This window comes from Malus domestica, chromosome 13 (genome assembly GCF_042453785.1).
Source record: "Malus domestica chromosome 13, GDT2T_hap1".
Lineage (NCBI taxonomy): Eukaryota > Viridiplantae > Streptophyta > Magnoliopsida > Rosales > Rosaceae > Malus > Malus domestica.
The window spans coordinates 13,638,148-13,659,461 of NC_091673.1; the positions used below are offsets into that span (position 1 = coordinate 13,638,148).

The 21,314-nt window shown below is 39.4% G+C and overlaps 1 protein-coding gene across 1 annotated transcript; it reads right to left on the minus strand.

Annotated features, from left to right (window-relative positions):
- Window positions 1-1,711: 1,711 nt before the first annotated feature.
- Window positions 1,712-2,522, minus strand: LOC139190799 (uncharacterized). The gene is made up of 3 exons (XM_070811276.1): window positions 2,165-2,522; window positions 2,004-2,101; window positions 1,712-1,813 (listed from the first exon to the last, which is right to left on the minus strand). Exons 1-3 carry the CDS (start codon window positions 2,520-2,522, stop codon window positions 1,712-1,714), a joined length of 558 nt encoding a protein of 185 aa, XP_070667377.1.
- Window positions 2,523-21,314: the final 18,792 nt, after the last annotated feature.

A 21,314-nucleotide genomic window follows, 5' to 3' on the forward strand; every position in this document is an offset into this window, starting at 1 on the left:
AAACACAAAAACAAAGTAAATAGCTCAAAAATATAAGGAACTAACTAAGAAGAGACAAGTGAATATGATGTAAAATATATATAAATATGAGCTTATCAAATACCCCCACACTTAGCTTTTGCTAGTCCTCGAGCAAAACAAAGAAAACATGAAAAATATTAGCTTCCCCCTATGTGACCCTCATAGAATTTCATTCAAGAAAACAAATCATCGAGAACCTTAGCTAGCACCAAACAAGCTAATCGAAGCTCATCTTCCTTATTCAAATGTTAGCAGTAACCTTTTAATCATCCTTAAGTGTAGTGTGTGTAATAACCATGCTAATGCAATTTCAATTTTTTTTTTTTTTAAAAACACCACATGCAAACTAGTGACCTTCTCATGGGATATACACTCAATCACACATATGTTTAGTTTAACATGTTTCGCTCAAAGAATCAAATGTGAAAGATCTACCATAAGCTTGCATAAAGATCTCATCTCCACAATCATAATTGCAAAACTTAAATCAAGAGGACTTTTATTGGAAGTAATGAGGCTTAGGAAGAGGGTTATAGAAATGAAAGGATAGGTAAACACAAGTTCCAAGGTACATTACAAGCAATTCCCTTGTTGAGATTTATAAGAACTCAAGCTCTCTAGCCACTCTACTAATATGTCAACCACACCCCTAAATTGAAACTAAAAAAAAACTTTTTATTTGCTTTGTATACAATTATTTTTTCTTTCTTTTTCTTCTTTTTTTTTGTTTTTTTTTTGTTTTTTTGTTTTGGAACTAATTTTGCACATAACTAAATACAAACATGAAATACCCCCACACTTATTCTTTTTCCAAACTCCTTCAAAGTACTTCACAAACATTTCTCATAAAACAATCTCACATTGCTCACTAGCTAGCTTGGAAAGGGTAAGGAAAAATGTTTAAGGTATAAGGGTAGACATATCTGGTGATAAGAAATAAAAGGCTCAACATATAAGGCTCAAATTGGCAATCTAATGATATCATTTTTCTTTAGGAAATATGCTTATTTGGGCCATGGTGATAAACCTAATGCCTCTATCCTTTTTAAGTTCATGCAATCAAATGACAAACATTTCGAAAAATCGTTACGCAAGTTCTAGAGATGTAAGTCACATAAGTTCATCACACATGAAAGAATATGAGTGTATGAAAAATGCACACACTTTCAATAGGCTCAAAAACTCACATAGGTTGTATATGGTCACTATATTCACATGCGAAGTTTTAAGTCATACTTTAGTTTCACATCAACAAGGCTATGTGCATTTGATTTTTCAAATATGATTAAACATGTACAAGGCTAACAAGAGAATAAGGAATTTCACACAGCACATGCTTACTAAATTCTTGATCCCTGTAGTTCAAATTCAATCTAATTATATCATTGGGTCGGGAAACTAACAAAAATCTAATTCAAAGCGATAAAGAAAATAAGACAATATTTTTTGGATTTTCACATTTTTTGAATTTTTATTTTTGGTTTATTTTTTAGAGTAAACAAAACCAATTAAGAAAACAAAAAGCAACAACAAGGAAACAAATCAAACCAATTCTTAGTCAAAGGGATGAACATTTTCAATTTGGTCATTTTTTTTATCCTTACCCCCAAACCTAAACTGGACATTGTTCTCAATGTCAGAAAATGAAAATAAAAATAAAAATAAAATAAATAATAATAAACAAAATAAATCATTTGGACTGAAAACTTCCCCAATTTGCAGTAAAATCAAGCAGTGACCCCCAAACTCCAATTCTGCAATCAACTCCAATGGTGGGCACGATCAAATTTTCCTACAAAGAAAAGAAATAATTCAGTTTAGCATGCAAGAAAATTCAGAAAACAAACGGAAAATTGAAAATGAAATAAAAAGACAATAAATAGAAATATTGGGTTGCCTTCCAATAAGCGCTTGCTTTTACATCCGCAGCCGGACGGTACCAAGAGTAATCATCCAAGGGGAGATGGTTCTTGGAGGGGTACAACTTCCACATCATGCTCCGCAAAAGACTCATAATATGGCTTGAGTCTATGGCCATTCACTTTGAACATGTTTCCGGTCTTTGCACTTTGGATTTCCACTGCACCATGAGAAAAAATATTAGTTATAACAAATGGACCAACCCATCGAGAACGAAGTTTACCTAGAAATAACCAAAGGCGAGAATTAAATAGAAGAACTTTTTGTCCAATGGAAAAGCTCTTCCTTGATATCATCTTGTCATGAAATGCCTTTGATTTCTCCTTGTATATTCGACTAGACTCGTATGCATCATTCCAGATTTCATCTAACTCATTCAATTGAAGCTTTCTATGCTGTCCGGCAACACTCATGTCCATGTTGTAGGCTTTGATTGCCCAATAAGCTTTGTGTTCTAACTCTACTGGAAGACGGCATGGTTTCCCATAAACTAACCGAAGTGGGGACATTCCAATAGGAGTCTTATAAGCAGTCCTATAAGCCCACAATGCATCGTTTAAGCGCATGCTCAAATCCTTCATACTAGGACTCACGGTTTAATACTTTTGCTTGACCACTAGTTTGCAGATGATAAGGTGTAGACACCTTATGTGTGACATTGTACTTCCTAAGCAACGCTTCAAATGTTCGATTGCAAAAGTGACTCCCTCCATCGCTGATGATTGCTCTAGGTGTTCCAAATCTTGCAAAGATGTTAGTCTTAATAAAATCTAAAACAACTTTTGAATCATTAGTTTTGGTGGCTTTCGCTTCCACCCATTTAGAAACATAATCCACAACCAATAAAATGTAAAGAAAACCATTTGAAGATGGAAAAGGTCCCATGAAATCAATGCCCCACACATCAAAGATCTCAACAACCAAAATAGGGGTTTGTGGCATTTGATTTCTTGGGCCCAAGTTACCTGTTTGTTGACAACGATCACATGTTGCACAAAACTCATACGCATCCTTAAACAAATTAGGCCAATAAAAACCACTCTCTAACACCTTAAGAGTTGTCCTCTTTGCTCCAAAATGGCCGCCACATGCATAAGAATGACAAAAAGTAAGAATAAATTTAAACTCAGATTCGGGGACACACCTTCTAATCAATTGATCAGGGCAATATTTCCACAAATATGGATCATCCCACTCATAGTATTTGGCGATTTTGACAAGCTTATCTTTCTGAGCACATGTAAAATCATCCGGAATCTTTTTGATGACCTTGTAATTGATAATATTTGCATACCAAGGGTCAGTAATCTTTAATGAAAACAATTGCTCATCCGGATAACTCTCACGTAAAGGGATGAGATCTTCCTCTGTGTTTGAATGCACAAGTCGGCTAAGATGATCCGCTACAACATTCTCACTCCCTTTCTTATCCTTGATCTCCAAGTCAAACTCTTGAAGCAGAAGTATCCATCGAATGAGTCGCGGTTTTGCATCTTTTTTTTGTGAGTAGATACTTCAAAGCTGCATGGTCAGAAAATACAATAACTTTAGTCCCAATCAGATAAGATCTAAATTTTTCTAAAGCAAATACAACAGCTAGAAGCTCATTCTCTGTTGTTCAATTGTGCATCATTGAGTGTTCGAGATGCATAATAGGTGACATGTGGCACTTTGTTGACACGCTGCCCTAGAACTGCACCAACAGCATAGTCTGAAGCATTGCACATCAACTCAAAAGGTAAACTCCAATCTGGTGGCATGATCACAGGAGCCGTGGATAACAACTCCTTAAGCTTGTTGAATGCTACCACACACTCTTCATTCATATCAAATGTTACATCCTTTTAAAGCAAACGACACAAGGGTTTAGAAATCATTGAAAAATCCTTCATAAACCTACGGTAGAAACCTGCATATCCAAGAAAAGAACGAACCTCCCTGACAGTAGTAGGGATGGGTAAAGAACTAACAAGTTCTACTTTAGATTTATCAACTTCAATTCCATTTTCAGATACGATATGCCCTAGAACTAATCCATGTGAAACCATGAAATGACATTTTTCCCAATTTAAGACTAGATTAGTTTCTTGGCAACGTTTTAAAACTAGAGACAAATTATGTAAACATGTATCAAAAGAATCACCATAAACTGAAAAATCATCCATGAACACTTCAATTATTTTCTCAATCATATCAAAAAAGATACTTACCATACACCTTTGAAATGTGGCGGGAGCGTTGCAAAGTCCAAACGGTATCATCCGGTATGCAAATATGCCAAATGGACATGTGAAAGTCGTCTTTTCTTGATCCTCCGGAGCAACTGCAATTTGATTATATCCAGAATAGTCATCAAGAAAGCAATAATGAGAATGACCAGTTAACCTTTCTAACATTTGATCAATGAATGGGACTGGAAAGTGATCCTTACGTGTGGTGTTATTTATCTTCCGATAATCTGTACAGACTCTCCAACTATTTTTCACACGTGTAGGCACTAGCTCACTACCTTCATTCTTAACAATTGTGACTCCGGATCGCTTCGGAACTACTTGAACGGGGCTCACCCACTTGCTGTCCGAGATAGGATATGTGATACCAACATCAAGAAGTTTGATAACCTCTTTCTTGACAACCTCCATCATAAGTGGGTTCAAATGACGTTGAGCTTCCCTTGTTGGTTTTGCACCTTGCTCCAACAGAATTCTATGCATACATGTAGCTAGATTTATACCTTTGATATTTGCAATACTCCAAGCTATGGCAGTTTTGTGATCCTTCAGTACCCAAATCAGTTTCTCCCTCTCTTCTGCTGTGAGTTGTGATGATATGATAATCGGTAATGTTTCATCCTCTCCCAAAAATGCATACTTCAAATGTTCAGGAATCGGTTTAAGCTCCAATTTAGGTGCCTGAATCATAGAATGAAGAGTTTTCTCATTATAAGTAGGAAGAGAAATAAAATAGGAAGAACACTTACCATGAATTGGTGAAAGAGACTCAAGAACGGCCACTGTTTGGATTAATTCTTCTTCAATGTGCTCAGAATAATTAAGCTTTTCATGTGTAATGCTATGCACTAATGCCTTCTCTAAATTATCTTGTCCCACTCCTTCATTAAAGCAATCCTGCACAAAATAGTCAAACACATCAATAGAAAAACAAGATTCAAAATCACTAGGGTACCTCATAGCATTGAAGATTTTGAACTTGACTCTTTCCCCATCAATTTCCATGGTTAAGGTACCATCGTAGACATCAATCTTCGTACGTGCCGTTCTAAGGAATGGTCTTCCCAATATAAGAGGAAGTGCAGTAGGCATAGGGTCATGTTCCATCTCAAGAACAAAAAAGTCAGCGGGAAAAATGAGCTTATTTACTTGCACAAGTATATCCTCCAATAGGCCTTTGGGATATCTATTTGAACGATCTGCCAACTGGATTACTACCTTTGTTTCCTTCAAGTCTCCAAGGTTCAATGATTCATACACTGAATATGGCATCAAATTGATGGATGCACCCAAATCACACAATGCTCTCCCAAACTCTTTCCCTCCAATTACACATGGAATGGTAAAGCTACCGGCATCTTTCAACTTCGGTGGTAGCTTCCTCTGCAAAACAGCTGACACTTCCTCGCTTAATGCCATAGTTTCTTGATCATTGAATCTCCTCTTGTTCGTACAAAGCTCTTTAAGGAACTTTGCATACTTGGGCACTTGTTTTATGGCATCTAAAAAAGGTAAGTTCACTTGGACTTTCCGGAAAGTATCCAAGATTTCCTTATCAGTTTGTTCTTTCTTAGACTTCATAAACCTACGAGGAAAAGGAACAGGGACACATGAGTTAAATGAATTTTGAACTTCTTTACTTACCTTATCAGAATCTTTTGTGTTCAATTTTGTAGCTTTAAGAGATTTTTCAGTTTATGTTGAAGCCTCATCTTGCTCAAGATTCTTGGTTTGTAGCTCCCCTTGCTCATTTGTGTCTTTTCTAGTCCTTTTGCATCCTCGGCTGCTCAAAAACTTCATTTCCACTCCTTAAAGTCACAACATTCATCTGCTCCGCATTTGGATTCACCACGGTTTGGCTAGGCAACCTTTCCGGTTGGTGTTGTTGCCTCATCAAACTTGCTAACTAACTCATTTGGCGCTCAAGGTTTTCAATTGCTTTATCTGTTTTCTGTTGATGAGATTGAGTAGAGTTAGCTAAAGAAGCAATTAAATCCTGAAGAGACTTACTTGGAGCCTGTTGTTGTTGAGGCTGAAATGGTGTTTGCGGTCTTGCTTGAAAGAAGCAAGGTGGACGGTTATAGTTGTTGGGAACAGATTGTTGTCCGTTGTCTTGATTGTTCCACTTTAAGTGTGGATGATCGCACCATCCCGCGTTATAGTTGTTGGAGTATGGATCATACTTTTTCCTTTGTTGCCCCTGAAACCCTCATAACGCATTAGCTTGCTCAAGACTACCTTGATCCATTAATGAAGGGCACATGTCCGTGGCATGTCCCATCATTGAACATACACCGCACACCTGTTTTAGAGCCACCATAACCTGTTGCACAAGATTAGTCAAGTTAGCTAATTGTAATTAAATACTAGTGTTTGTACCATACTTGACCAATCCCAAAACTACTGAGCACCGGTCAACGTTATACCGTCAAGAACCCAAAAGAGTTTCCCTACAACCAGGAGGCTAATCACAGCGCGACACATGTTGACATCAGAAGCCAATCATAGCGCGACACATGTCAACATCAGAAGCTAATCACAACACGACACGCGTCAATGTCAGAATGAAACTAGAAACTCTTTTCTATAAATAGAGATCATACTCTCACAATATTTCTTAATGTCATTTGTACTACATCATTCACTAGTACTCACTAAAGGAGAGCTTGAACTTATGTACTTATGTAACCCTTCACAATTAATGAGAACTCTTCTACTCCGTGGACGTAGCCAATCTGGGTGAACCACGTACATCTTGTATTTGCTTCTCTGTCCCTATCCATTTACTTACTTATCCACATTAGTGACCAGAGCAATCTAGCGAAGGTCACAAACTTAACACTTTCTGTTGTACCAAAGTCCTCACTGATTTTGTGCATCAATATTTGGCGCCGTTTGTGGGAACCACACTTATTCCCACTTTCTTCAGCTTTGTCAAGCTGGGTTCCACTATTCGTACACTCTCTTTTGACCAAGCATCCCTCTCCAACATGGGGAGCGAAGGAAGCCACAACACACAGAATGACACCCCTCTTGCACCTAGTGCGAAACAACAAAAGAAGGAAGGAAAGAGGGTTGCTCTTCAAGCTAAAGTCGATGAGCTAGAAGCTCAAAACAACAAAATGGCAATGAAGAATGAGGTCCTCCAGAAGCAATATGAGAAGCATTTTGAGACGCTCCACGAAACTATGCATACTCAAACATGCGAGCTTGTTGCCCCTATGGACATCAACCATCATCTGGGTACCCCGCAACACGGAGGGTCATCTTTCTTCGACATGGGTATCCCTGATGAGGAGCGAGCTAATCATCAAAACATTGATCAACATGATATTTCTCTCAACCCAGCTGCTTCGACCTGAAGCAGGAAAAGTGGAGGAAGACACCTCCTTGCATAAGGGTTGGAAGGATCGAAAGTCGTTTATCGTGACTGCCGAGACTTCCTAAAGCAACGTCGAGAAAATCCCCTCCACATATGCTCGAAGATCAATGACCCAAGGGTTTCTGAAAGACTCGGTCCCCTCCCACGACCCAGGCCAGCTGCCAATCTAGGGAAGGAACGACATGTCCTAGAGGAACATGAAGGTACAGGGGACTCTGAGGTATTCCGACAGACTCACCCTAGAAGTCAATACGGCGAGTCCAAGGAAAAATCACACGCCCTTGCTCAAACTTTCCTACTTCAAAGAGGCGATGGAGACTTACGAAAGAAAATCCTAGTGGTACATGACTCCACTCAAGACCCCCCTTGTCTTACAGCTCCATGATGAAGTAAACAAGTTGAAGACCGAACGTCAGGCCGAGATACTTGACTGGAACCAACCCAGGCCTGGCCCTTTCACAAGAAGGATCCTTAACACCCCCCTTCAAGCGAAGACAAAACAAAAGCTTAGTTTACAACTCTATACTGGAAGGAATGATCCAATTGAACACCTTAACCTCTTTGAGTCCACCATGGTATATCGGATGCACACCGACGAAGAAGGATGTCTTCTCTTCCCCTCCACCCTCTCTGGCAGAGCTCTAAACTAGTATTACCATCTTCCATCTGAGACAGTAGACTCATTTGAGGAACTGAGGAAACTGTTTATCTTTCAACACATCTTTTAGACCAATCGCTTGCATTCTGCAGATGACTTGTACATTATTCGCCAGAAGCCAGACGAGTCATTACAAGAGTATACTAGTCGTTTCAGCCATGAGTATTCTCGCTGCGCTAAGGTAGATGACAAGACCGCCCTCAAGGCCTTCACGGCAGGGCTACGTGATCGTTTCTTCAAGTACATGATAAATGCCAACACTTGGAAGACTTACTCTAAGGTGATGGCACAGGCTTACAACCATGCATCCGCCGAGGTAAGGACATATCAAGGGAAACCCCCCACAACCACCCCTTATTAGCAAGTAGGGAGTGGAAGCTAGATCCAACCAAATGAGAAGACCTCGACCTTCCAAACGGCAGCGGTGCCTCCCCCTACCTTACTTAATACTTCGCCAAGTCAACAAACATATCAATCTCAGGGCAAAAGGAAAGATTTCCATCCTCACTAGTCTCATTTTAGTAAAAATAGTAACGGACACTACCGTGATAACCAAGGGTATCGCCATGATAATCCAGACCCCAGGCAGTCAACACAGTGGGTCAAGCACGTGTCAAGACAGCCCCTACCCCGAGGTATGAGGTATACACACCTTTGAACGCCACATGTGTGACCATTTACCTCAGCATAGCATACTTGATACTAAAGCCAAAGCCGAGGCACCCGAATTACAAGCCCATGAAGAACACGGACACGTTTTGTTGCTACCACGAGCATAACAGCCATGACGGCGAGAAGTGTATCACCCTTCATGATCATATTGAAGCTTTGGCACGTGAAGGAAAAATTGATCAATTCCTTCTTCACCCTCCAAGGGGTAACCGTAACCAACGCCAGGTAAATGTGATATACTCCATAAGTGGTGGCACACCCATATCTAAATCTTCCAACAAGGCCATGAAAAATAGTGAACGAGTTTTAAGATCTGGCCACCAAGTGTTTCATGTGGAAGACATCAGGGGAGGTAAGTATCAAAAGCCTAACTGGGATCCAATATGTTTCTACCCTAAGGAAGAAAGATGTATCATCTACCCTCACAACGACCCACTGATCATGGAAGCTCACATAGCCAACTTTGAAGTACGACGAATCTTGGTAGACACGGGGGCTTCGATCAATATCATGTTTGCTAAAGCTTTTAGGGCACTTAATGTAGCTGAACACTTGCTCGACCGCTCGATTTCCCCTCTGATAAGCTTATCCGGTGATATCGTGCAACCTTTGGGAAGCATACACTTACCTTTCATCATTGGTACACGCCCTTACACAGCTACCATTACCACTAACTTCTTGGTGGTTGATTGCCCAACGGCATACAATGTCATCTTCGGACGCACAGGCATCAATGATCTCAAGGCCATGGTATCCACACATATGTTGTTGATGAAATTTCCAACCCTCTATGGCAATGGTTACATCAGAGGAGATCAACTTAGTGCACGATCATGTTACAACACTTCGGTCAAGCAACAGCACTTGCATGTGCCCAAGGAAACCCTTTCTATACATGACCAAGTCATAATGACCAGCCCAGACGAAGCCAACTTGGATATTCACGGTGGCAACAGTCAACCTGACGATCCTCGAGATGACTCTTTCACCCAGCAAGCACAACCCGCTGAAGAGTTGAAGAAGGTCTCTATCTCAAAAGATTATCCGGATCGTATGGTAAAGATTGGTACCACCTTGTCACCACCGATTCAGTTAGCATTGATCTCTTTTTTGCAAGAGAACACTGAGGTCTTCGTTTGGTCATACGAGGACATGTCAGGCATCTCTACCGATATAATCTGTCATCGCTTAAGTATTGACCCCAAGACTAAGCCAATGAGACAGAAGCGAATATCTTATGATGCTGAACGGTATGAGGCAATGAAGGCAGAAGTTGAAAAACTCAAAAGCATAGGTTTCGTCCGCGAAGTCAATTATCTAACGTGGGTAGCAAATGTTGTCCTTGTTAAGAAGAATCCAACCAAGGAAAGTCTCATGCTCCAAAAGGTCTTGTGGAGAAAGAGAGCAATCAGTCAGCATTTGGAATTAAGCTTCCAGTCAAAAACTGACTGCCTAGAACCCCTTGCCTGATTACTTACCTGGCATTGCTCTCGAGTACTCGTCTTCAACATCTTATACTTCCAGAAAAGATACCACATCTGCCTGAGGAACAGATAGGGCAAGTAAGAAGGATACAAGGAAGCATGTAGAGACAAGCGCAACATAACATATGCCGATTCATCTATTACTTCGTCAATAGCAAAAGTATCTCATATCATCAAGGTCGAACGCACTCTTGATTTGATAGACTTGTTTTGACCCTCAAATTCTTAAGTTAGCCTTATACTCTGGAGGAAACCAGAAAACCCTCCAGCCAAGTTCAAGAATAAGCCTATGGAAAGTTACTTCTCAAAAGCAAAAGTATCTCATATCATCTCTTCTCCATTTGCTTCTCCTTATCCTTGTTGCTGTTTACGACACAATGAGAATGAGAACAATCAACCGGAAGCTGAAGCCGAACCTCCGATCCAGGTTGCTTGCTTGGAAGTCTGATTGCTTACCTTGTCTGTTACCTCTTTCGGCAAATCTCCTAGCTCGGCGACTTGGGGGACTCCTACTATAGGGTTTTGTATCGCACTTGACCAAGCCCGAAACTACAAGTAAGCTTCAAGTGAAATTGATAAATTACCTTGTGCATCTTCATCGGTTAAAGATACCACCCATGGATGGAGGAAAAGTACTTCCAGAGAAGATGCCACATCTATGTATGAGACAGATAAGGCAAGTGAAAATGATACCACACTTCGGTACTTAGAAGTTTCGTGATTACTCAATGGCTTGGATCTTCAAAGTCCCTAACCAATGAGCTTTCCTTACTCGGGAACTTAGGGGAGCACTGTTTGTACCATACTTGACCAATCCCGAAACTACTGAGCACCGGTCAACATTATACCATCAAGGATCCATAAGAGTTTCCCTACAACCAGGAGGCTAATCACAGCGTGACACGTGTCGACATCAGAAGCCAATCATAGCCCGACACATGTCAACATCAGAAGCCAATCACAACACGACACGTGTCAATGTCAGAATGAAACTAGAAACTATCTTCTATAAATAGAGATCATTCTCTCACAATATTTCCTAATGTCATTTGTACTACATCATTCACTAGTACTCACTAAATGAGAGCTTGAACCTTTGTACTTGTGTAACCCTTCACAATTAATGAGAACTCCTCTACTCCGTGGACATAGCCAATCTGGGTGAACCACGTACATCTTGTGTTTGCTTCCCTGTCCCTATCCATTTACTTACTTATCCACACTAGTGACCAGAGCAATCTAGCGAAGGTCACAAACTTAACACTTTCTATTGTACCAAAGTCCTCACTGATTTTGTGTATCAACAACTAGAATTAGCACTTACCTCATTAACTTTCTTAAGAGGTAGCTCATCTCTCCCTCCAAATTGTCGTGTATTGCCAGCTATGTTCTTTAATAATGCCTTAGAATTTGTTGGTGTCTTGTCCATGAATGCTCCTCCACTTGCTGCATCAAGCATTACACGATCAGTACCACACAATCTTTCATAAAAATACTGTATGAAAAGATGCTCTAAAATTTGATGATTAGGACAAGATGCAACCAAATGTGTGAATCGCTCATAGTAATCTCCAAAGGGTTCTCCATGTTGTTGTCGGATTGCACATATGTCTTTCCTTATGCTTGCAGCTTTTGTGGCCGGAAAATATTGCTCTAAGAATGCTTGCTTCACCTGGTTCCATGTGTTCATTGATCCCGGAGGTAAAATGTAAAGCCACTCCTTTGCCTTGGCTTATAATGTAAATGGGAATGCCCTCAACTTGACTTACTCTTCATCAACATTTGCTGGTCCCATTCCCGAGCATACCACGTGAAACTCCATGAGATGCTTGTTGGCATCCTCTGTTGAGAAGCCATGGAACTTAGGCAAGTAGTGAATCATGCCGGACTTGAGCTCAAATCCTCCGTCTGCATTTGGATAGGTGATGCACAATGGTTGTTGATCTGTATTCAGCGTTACCAACTCCCTCAAAGTACGGTTATCAGCCATGCCTTCTTGTGGTTCTTCCTCCTCTTCCGAACTCAAATGTAGTGGAGAAAATGGTGGTAAGGACACCAATGCACATTTCTGCTTGATTTTTCTCTGAAGCTTTCGAAGTGTTCGTTCAAGCTTAGGATCGTACGAAGCTAGATCAATGCTCTTGGACCTTCAAGTATGCATATACTACGAAGAGTACCTGAAATAAAAACAAAAACAAAAACACTAATGAGACAAGAAAAGAAAACAACAGAGAAATAAGTAATTAGAAATAACAATCCCCGACAACGGCGCCAAAAATTTGATAGGATTAAAAGCACACCACAAAGTAGCACACAAATGTCCTATTTATTTTCCTTATTAACACTAAGATTTATCAATTGTAGCATATGAAAATAAGGGTCTTTCCTACAGAAGATTGATTTATCTAACTACTTAAAATGTCACAAAAAATGGTTGCTGTCCCTACTGACCAGCCACCGAAAAATAATTATTAGACCGACTTACACTTATCTAAATTCTACGAAAGTTTATGTGAAGATACTAGACACACAGAGCTACACTCCTACAAATTTTTGGGATTTTTGGAGTTGAATTTATATTTAAATTAAATTGAACAAAAACAGGACAGAAACAACTTTTTAGTAGTTCACAAATTAAGAAAAACGAGTTAGGGGAATTGCTATCCACCACCAAATAATCATGCAAACATGTTATGTTTCATTCAAATTCCTTTTATTTCCGGATGAAGATGCTCAAGTTGGCTCAATGTTAGAACTTAACCTATTACTCTTTCTTACGTAGTATGTTAAGAGAATGGCATTTTCAACTTAACTTAGTCCCTAGCATGCAATCTAGAATGGCGTGTTCATAGATTTAACAAGTAGAAATCATTAAGAACGAAAAGAGTTTGAGTAATCATAAGGCATCGTAAGACCTGGCATTGTCTTACTTATCCTAGAAATTGGTTCACATGTTAATCGCAATTAACAAGTACTACTCTAGAACAAATGTAGGTCCTCATTCGACAAGGGCAGGCATACACATATTCATAGCATTAGAATCCTAGATATGCTTACTAAGTATGCATCCATAGAAAACAAATAAAGAATTCATCAATGAGACAAGTAGTGAACCAATTTTCATCCATTCATAAAAGTAATTCAAATGAAATGTCATAACAAACTTGCAATCATATTCGAGGCTTCAAAACAGCCCCTAACTTCTAAAAATTTAGTTACACATAGTTCTCAAATTAAACCAAAAGAAAGACATGAGTTTGAGAAGATAAAACCGAAAGAAGAGAATGTCAAGATTTCCTCCTTCCTTTCCTTCCTTTCTCAACACAGCAACCTTGCCTTTTTTTTCTTCCTTTCCTTCTTTTTTTTTCTCTTTTTTTTTCCTCAAAAAAAAAACTCCTCTTTTGCCGCTGCAACCTCAGCCTTTATGCCCATGCTTGCTGCCCCATTTCTGCTCCATAACTCACCCCACTAACAGCCATTTAGTGATAACAATAAGTGAGAGGAAATGGTAAAACAATTGTAACTCTTTGGGTAGCCTTTATGCCAATTACTCCCACTTAATCCTCATCTTTATTTTCATTTCCTCTGATATTTGAATAGGTATCAGCTGGCTTGTTCTTGACTGCATCAGTTTTGGATGCTAGATTTATTGGGTTTATTGCTTTCATTGTAGTTACAAACTGCCCAGTCACTTGTGAACCTTTCAGTGTTAAAATGGCCATAATGTCTTCTAAAAAAATGATATTAACAATCTGCGAAATGCTCCAAAAAATAGACATCCGTAGCTTTCCAAGCATATAAGGCTCATTCTCTAATTCATTTTAATTTGTTCACAACTTGCTTCCAAAGTCAGCTGACCTGCACAGGCAGTTTTGACGAATTTGTTACTTAATATCCAACTTGTGCTATTTTTCTTTTCTTTGCTTGACAAATCCTAGAAAACACAAAAACAAAGTAAATAGCTCAAAAATATAAGGAACTAACTAAGAAAAGACAAGTGAATATGATGTAAAATATATATAAATATGAGCTTATCACATGGTTCGGGTGGTGGGTGTGCTGTTGGTGGGTGTACCCGTTGGCGTGCCTGTGGTTGGCGTGTAGTTCCTGCTTGACTGGAACTTGCAGGATAAACACAAGTCGAACTTGCAGTACTAGGAGTAATTTGACTCCTAGGAGTAATTTGACTCTGAGTAGCAACACCTGCAAAATCACAACTCTGCACAGTTTGACCTTTCCTCTGGAATAACTGTTGAGAGCATAGCTGCAGTGATCTTTGACGGTGTTGGGCTAGTAACACGCACCATTTTGGTTGATTGGACTGCAGTTAGCTCTAGCTCCACAGGCATAGTCCAGTGCCTTCTGAAGTGTTGCATCACCGACTTCATCTTTGCATACGCAATAAGTAGCACTCGAGTGGCCAGTGAGGGCTAATAAGGTCACAATATACAGTAAAACAGCCATGATTGATGCAGGATTGTAGAGAGAGCTGGTTGAACAACAGAAGAAATAGAGAGGGTGGGGGAAGAGAGACAGTGTGTCTTTTGGTTTTGCAGATCCACGGTGGACGGTGGTGAGGTTGTCACGGTGGTAAGATGAAAAATTAAGAGAGAACCGACACAGCTTTTCGTGTCAATTCCCACAGACGGCGCTAAATGTTGATGCACAAAATTGGAAGTCTTGGAACAACGTAAATCCGACCGTGAATCTGCAAGAAATGTAAATAACACAAGATGTATCATGGTTCACCCCAAGGTTTGGGCTACGTCCACACTGATATTGTATTTATCTAAGAGGTGAGGGAGAGAATGTGAAAGCCTCTGTAATGAGAGTGAGGCTTTGAGAGGGTGAGAGGGCCTAGGAATTGGCCTTCCCCAATTGTGAGGGTAAGGGGTCCTTTTATAGAATAAGGACTCCTCACTTATTACATATTTTCCCCTTCCTTTATCACATAATTACATTTAAGTCCCCCGAGTATTTATACGAGGTCTAAATACGGAGGCCCTAAGTATGATATAAACACAATCCATTCAAATTCTCAGTTGATCACTAACCAAGCCTCATAATGGCACACAACAGAACATCTAACGATGGCATAATGCTTGAAGAAAGTCCAAGAGAAGCTCGATACACTTCCCATTTACACCCTTACGCAGGTTCCATAAGTAGTTCGAAGTCTCAAGAAGATAGCCAAACAAGACCTCGCACGCTGAGGAATGTTTCAGTTATCCAATAGTCCAGCTTTCCTCAGTTACACTCACGACAACGACTTCCATGCTCTCTAGTGTGAAAGGGTAAACCAATCCCCCAACAACCATCTGGGTAAGCTCTAGAGTGCGAAAGGATAAGGTAATTGCTCTTCAGTGTAAGAGGGTAAAGTAATTTCCCGACACTCATCTAGGTATGCTCTCTAGTGCGAAAGGATAAGGTAATTTCTCTTCAGTGTGAGAGGGTAAACTAATTTCCCGACACTCATCTAGGTATGCTCTCCAGTGCGAGAGGATAAACTAAGTGATCTCTAATGCGATAGGGTAAACTAATTCCCCAACACCAATTTGGGTCTACTTTCTAGTGCGAGAGGATAAACTAATTTCCCGACGTCCATATAGGTCTGCTCTCTAGTGCGAGAGGATAAACCAATTGCTCTTCAATGTGATAAGGCAACACAGCTCAAAAGATTGAATACTCGAAGACTAGCTAAGCAGCAAATGGTCAGTGGGCAATAACCACTTCGCGTTCAATAGTTCGCTCATCCGACACTTCATCTTCAGCAGCTTCATCATTGATTGCTTTATCTACGGTAGCTGAGAAATCAAACTCAAGCAGTTTCCTCATTCTTGGTAAGCAGCCTAGACGTGACAGCCCAAACCGTGGCCCATGCCACACCATTTCCTCGGTCCATGCCTAGCCAGCTCTTGGCTTCAGTCAAGCTGAGCAGCACAAGCTATGGCCCCTGCCACACCAGTTTCTCGGCCTATGCCAAGCTGAATTCTGGCCCCTATCAACTGACGTGTCACACCACCTTTACGGCTGCCCTATGGCAGCACCACTCAAGAAGAAGATAAAGAAAATTAAATTTTTCTTACATTGGTGTGGTGCGTAAAAGACAAAGAAATCAACGGAAGACGATTCTTTGCATAAGCAAGCAAAGAAGAATGCAAAGGGAAGGGGAACAAATATCTTCTAGCTTTCTCTCTTTCTTGTAGGGATAAATAATTGCCCTTCGAAGTTGATTTAATCCCATACTTAAGGTAGGATTAAATAGGCTTTGGAGGCAATATAGTTCCATTTCCTAAAAGAATCTAATTCCAAGTCCAAGTGGGAATCTGTGTCAAAGTTGGAGATCTCACACCTGTTGCCCTTTCCTACAAGTAGCCCAATAGGTGTGGGGACATTTGTGGAGCCAAAAATAATCCAAAAAATTATGGAGGTGACACGTGGATTTTTAGGTAAAAAAAATAAAATTACCCTCGAGGCACACCGGGATTCCCATGCGCAAGCAACAGATAATAACGGCTCAATCAATGAAGAGTCAAAGGTGATCAAAATGGTATTTATTCAAAACCCTCTCATCACTCCTCATCAAATCCCTACTCAAAAGGTAACTCCTAATTTTCCTATTCTAATTGGGATTAATTACCAAATTATATTTAAAAAAAAACCACCATAAGTGGCCGGTCCCTATTTCTCCAAACAGGGCCGGCCACACCCCTATATATAGCCCTATTTTTCTCTAAAAAAACTAAGTTCATTCTCTCCCCAAAAATTCCTAAACACTTTTTTCTCTCAAATCCTAACTTTGACATCAGAGATTCTTCTGCCAAAGCCCCCCCTCCCATCCATCGCGGGTGTGTGTTGCTTTTGGCCTTAATCTTAGGTGTTATTATTTTGCAAGTGCATTTTCGTCAAAGGAAAATATGGTGAAAATTTGCATCCACAGCAATCATCATATATCTCAGCATTTGTACCACTAAACACCATAAAGTAGCCATGTTCCATCATCTGCCCTATATTGAGCAAAATTTCTTTCAATCCTGGAACCAACATTACCTCCTTGATATATCTCATCCCCATCTTGGTTTCAATTACCAAGTTTCCCTTGCCTGTGACATCAATAAGCTGACCAATGGCCATTTTAACTTTAGTAGTCATTGTTCTATCAATGTCAACCAACAAATCCTCCCTTACAGTCATGTGATTGCTACATCCACTATCTACATACCATATGTCTTCACATTTCTTCAAAATGGCATTCTTGGAGGCATAAAACATTGTAAGGGTGTCATTGACTTGATTAACAAAGTTTACATATTGATTAGCCTTTTTCCTTCTTGCCATGACAATCTTCTACAACATGCCCCAACTTATTGCAGTTATGGAATCTAGGCTTATCCTTGAACCAACACTATCCAAAATGCAACTTATCACAATGTATACAAGGATTCTTAGCTCCCTCAGTGGTACCTACAGCTTTACCAACTTGATTTGTAGGTCTATTATCCTTTTTATTTCCTTTTGACTTCTAATTTTTCTGTGGCTTGAACCTTGATTCCCATTATACTTATTTTGTTTTGGAGCAACATTAAAACTAGCAAATGCCTTCTCAGTTTCAGTTTCAGCATGCCTATCAATCCTTTGTTGATACTTCTTTAGGATAGCAACAACATCTTGAGCATCAACAATCTCTATATCCTTAGTGTTTTCTATCATAGAGGCAATATTAGCATAAGATCTAGGTAGTCTTATCAGCAACTTTTGAACAATTCTTTTATTACTAATATCTTCACCATAACTCTTTATTTGACTAATTAAATCAAACAGTCTAACTAGATAAGCAGAGAAAGCTTCATTTTCAACCATTCTAGTATACTCAAAATCTCAGCGTGAACCTTGAAGTTTCACAGCTCTTACCTATTTGTCTCCCACAAATTCTTGCTTCAAGACATTCCAAGCAGAGTTTGCAGTCTCTTAGATGGCGATTCTAAGGAAGATCTGATCGGAAACTGCCCTTGGATGATTCCAAGTGCCTTTGTATCTTTGATGATGTTCTCCTTCAACAGCTTGCTCTCTGTTTCGATGAGTTCTTCCTCCTTCTTCGCAAGAGTAGCAAAGCCATTCTCGACTATATCCCAGAGTTCATGAGACTGGAATATCGTCTTCATTCAAATCTGCCAAAAATCGAAGTTGTCTCCATTGAACAATGGTGCTCAAAGATCAACACCACTTGATCTAGCCATATGAGACTCGATATCAAGGTCACTAAGATTTCTTCTTTGAATTTCCTTCAGCAACAAAGCTCGACGATCAATTTGAGTTCTTTCCTGTCGGAGTCACAGATTCACTCTTCGTTGCAGATGATGCAACCTAGCTTTGATACCATGTTAGAATATGGATTATAGGTTTTGTGATGTGATTCAATGGAGTTTGTATTAATTTCTAGAAGAAGGAAGAATGAAAGTTGCAGAGAGCATTCACAGTGATGAGTGCAAAACTGATTTCATTGCTTCCATTATTCTCTCTACAATGCAATTGGATATTATCGTTGCAACTGAACCATTATCTCTCCTCTAATAGAAAGAAATGATCTCAGCCCTCCATGTCATCTATCCTATGAGATAGTTACATATGGCACACAATATCACTTACTCTAACTTATTCTAGAGCATCCATTTGGAATATGATCCAAAGGCTCTGATTAAAACAAGCAAAATGGCTAAACTTATTTTTGCTAATACATTTACACACTAACATGTCCCCAAAGATCGACAACAACATCCAATTCTCAAAGCTCCTTCTCATTGAATTACTAACCTTCGACACAACAAATGTGTACTAGTGATCAAGCTCATCGGAATTACTCCTTACCCGCACATCACATTCACCCTGAAAAATGTAAACAAGCTTTAGTGTACTGAGGATTCAGTATCCCGAAAACCTAAACGCAAAAACAAAGCTAAAAAAAGGCTTACATTGGAGTTGTTATTTTGTTTCGGTTGTCTTCTAGGCTTCTAGTTCCCTGAGCAGAATTTGAAAGTTGGACTTTCAATTTGAAAACATGGTATCACACGTCTCTGTCTAGCGACTAGATCCTCTCTACCTTCGCTGCTAAGCTTTCTTGCAATTCTTCATCTCTAAGCTTCATCTTTCTTGAAGCTTTTTGCACCTGTAAACCTTAATTTCTTCTACAAATTTCAATGGCGACTTCGGCTTCTCCCTTTTCTAACTCTAGTTCTCACATTCATCCTCATCTGATCATTGATTCAAGCCCTAATTTCTCTAGCATCTCTCAAACTGCTTCAATTATGATTCAGAACATTGGATCTTTGGTGCCGATCAAGCTGACCACGATGAATTACTTGATCTGGAATGCCTTTGCTCTAATTTTTTGTCACTACAACCTTACTAGCATCACTGATGCCTCAGTTACTCCACCGCTTCAATTTCTCACTGATGCAAATGGAAATCGCACTCTGAATCTAGCCTATGTTACCTAGTTTAAGAATGATCAGAACATTCTCATATGGATCAACTCCATACTTTCTGATTCGTTGATTCGTTGATCCATTATATTATTAGAGTCAATTCTTTCAAAGAAATGTGGGCTAAATTGGAATCGAGACTTGTGACTGCCTCTCAATCGCATATTCATGAGTTTCAATCTCATATTCGAAGCCTAACTAAGGGAGATTCCTCTGCTGCATAATTCCTTTAACAAATTGAAAAGATCAATAATGCTTTTGGAACTCCTTCACACAAATGTTTGGGGGCCATCATCTGTTTCTTTTGTACATCACCATAAGTACTATGTCATCTTTGTAAATGATTTTACAAAATATTATTGGTTCCTTCCTATGCAACACAAATTTGATATCTTCAGTACTTTTGTAAAATTCAAAGATCATGTTGAGAATATGCTATGTACCAAAATTATCACCATAACTACTGCAATTTATCTGATCAATAAAATGCATAATACATCCAAGGCTTCTCCATGAGAATTGTTGTTCAACATATCACCTTCTTATTAGACTCTAAAAATATTTTTCTGCAGTTGTTTTCCTTGGTTGCAACCCTATTCTCAATCCAAGTTGGATCCTAAAAGTAAACAGTGTGTTTTTCTGGGTTACAGTCCTAATCACAAGGGTTACAAATGTCTAGATCTCAGCTCACACAAGATATATGTTTCCAAACATGTTATCTTTGATGAATCAAGCTTTCCTTTTCACAAGCAAGTTCCTACATCAAGTTCAGCATCAACATCATCCAATGTCTCTCTGAGTCATTCTATTCTATCTCAATTGACATTTTCTACAAGCAAATTCACACATGTTCATGTATCATCAAGTGTCTTCACTCAAGGGAATACTCAAGTCTCTCCATATGAGCATATTCAAGTATCTCCAGCCCTTCTAACCAGTGGATATCCACCACCTCAAAATCCTACCATCAACATTCATCCAGTGCAAACCATATCAAAATCTGGTATCTACAAGCCTAAAACTTTAACTACAACCAAGCACCATTTACCTTTTCACCTATCCCATGATTATGTTCCCACTACTTATCTTCAAGCCTCCAAATATCCATACTGGGTTAAAGCTATGCAACATGAGTTCCTTTTACTGAAACAAACTGGCACCTGGTCTTTGGTTCCCAAATCTCATTTTACAAATATAGTAGGCTACAAGTGGGTCTTCAGGATCAAGAGGAAACCTGGTGGTACTATTGACAAGTACAAGGCACGTCTAATTACCAAAGGTTTTCACCATTAAGAAGGTTTAGATTACACTGAGACATTTAGTTCAGTTGCTAAACCTATCACAATTCAAATTCTTCTCACTTTGGCAGCATAATATGATTGGTTTCTCAATCAACTAGATGTAAGCAATGCATTTTTGCATGGTAATCTCACTGAACATGTGTTTATGCAATAGCCACCTGGCTTT

What these genes read in the sequence shown, in the direction of transcription:
- LOC139190799 (XM_070811276.1), bottom strand. Translation starts at nt 2,522, where the DNA reads ATGAAGGATTTGAGCATGCGCTTAAACGATGCATTGTGGGCTTATAGG. An exon ending in TCGCCTTTGGTTATTTCTAG is followed by an intron (nt 2,102 to 2,164) that starts GTAAACTTCGTT and finishes CTCATGGTGCAG; the next exon opens with TGGAAATCCAAAGTGCAAAG. An exon ending in CGGAGCATGATGTGGAAGTT is followed by an intron (nt 1,814 to 2,003) that starts GTACCCCTCCAA and finishes TTTTCTTTGTAG; the next exon opens with GAAAATTTGATCGTGCCCAC.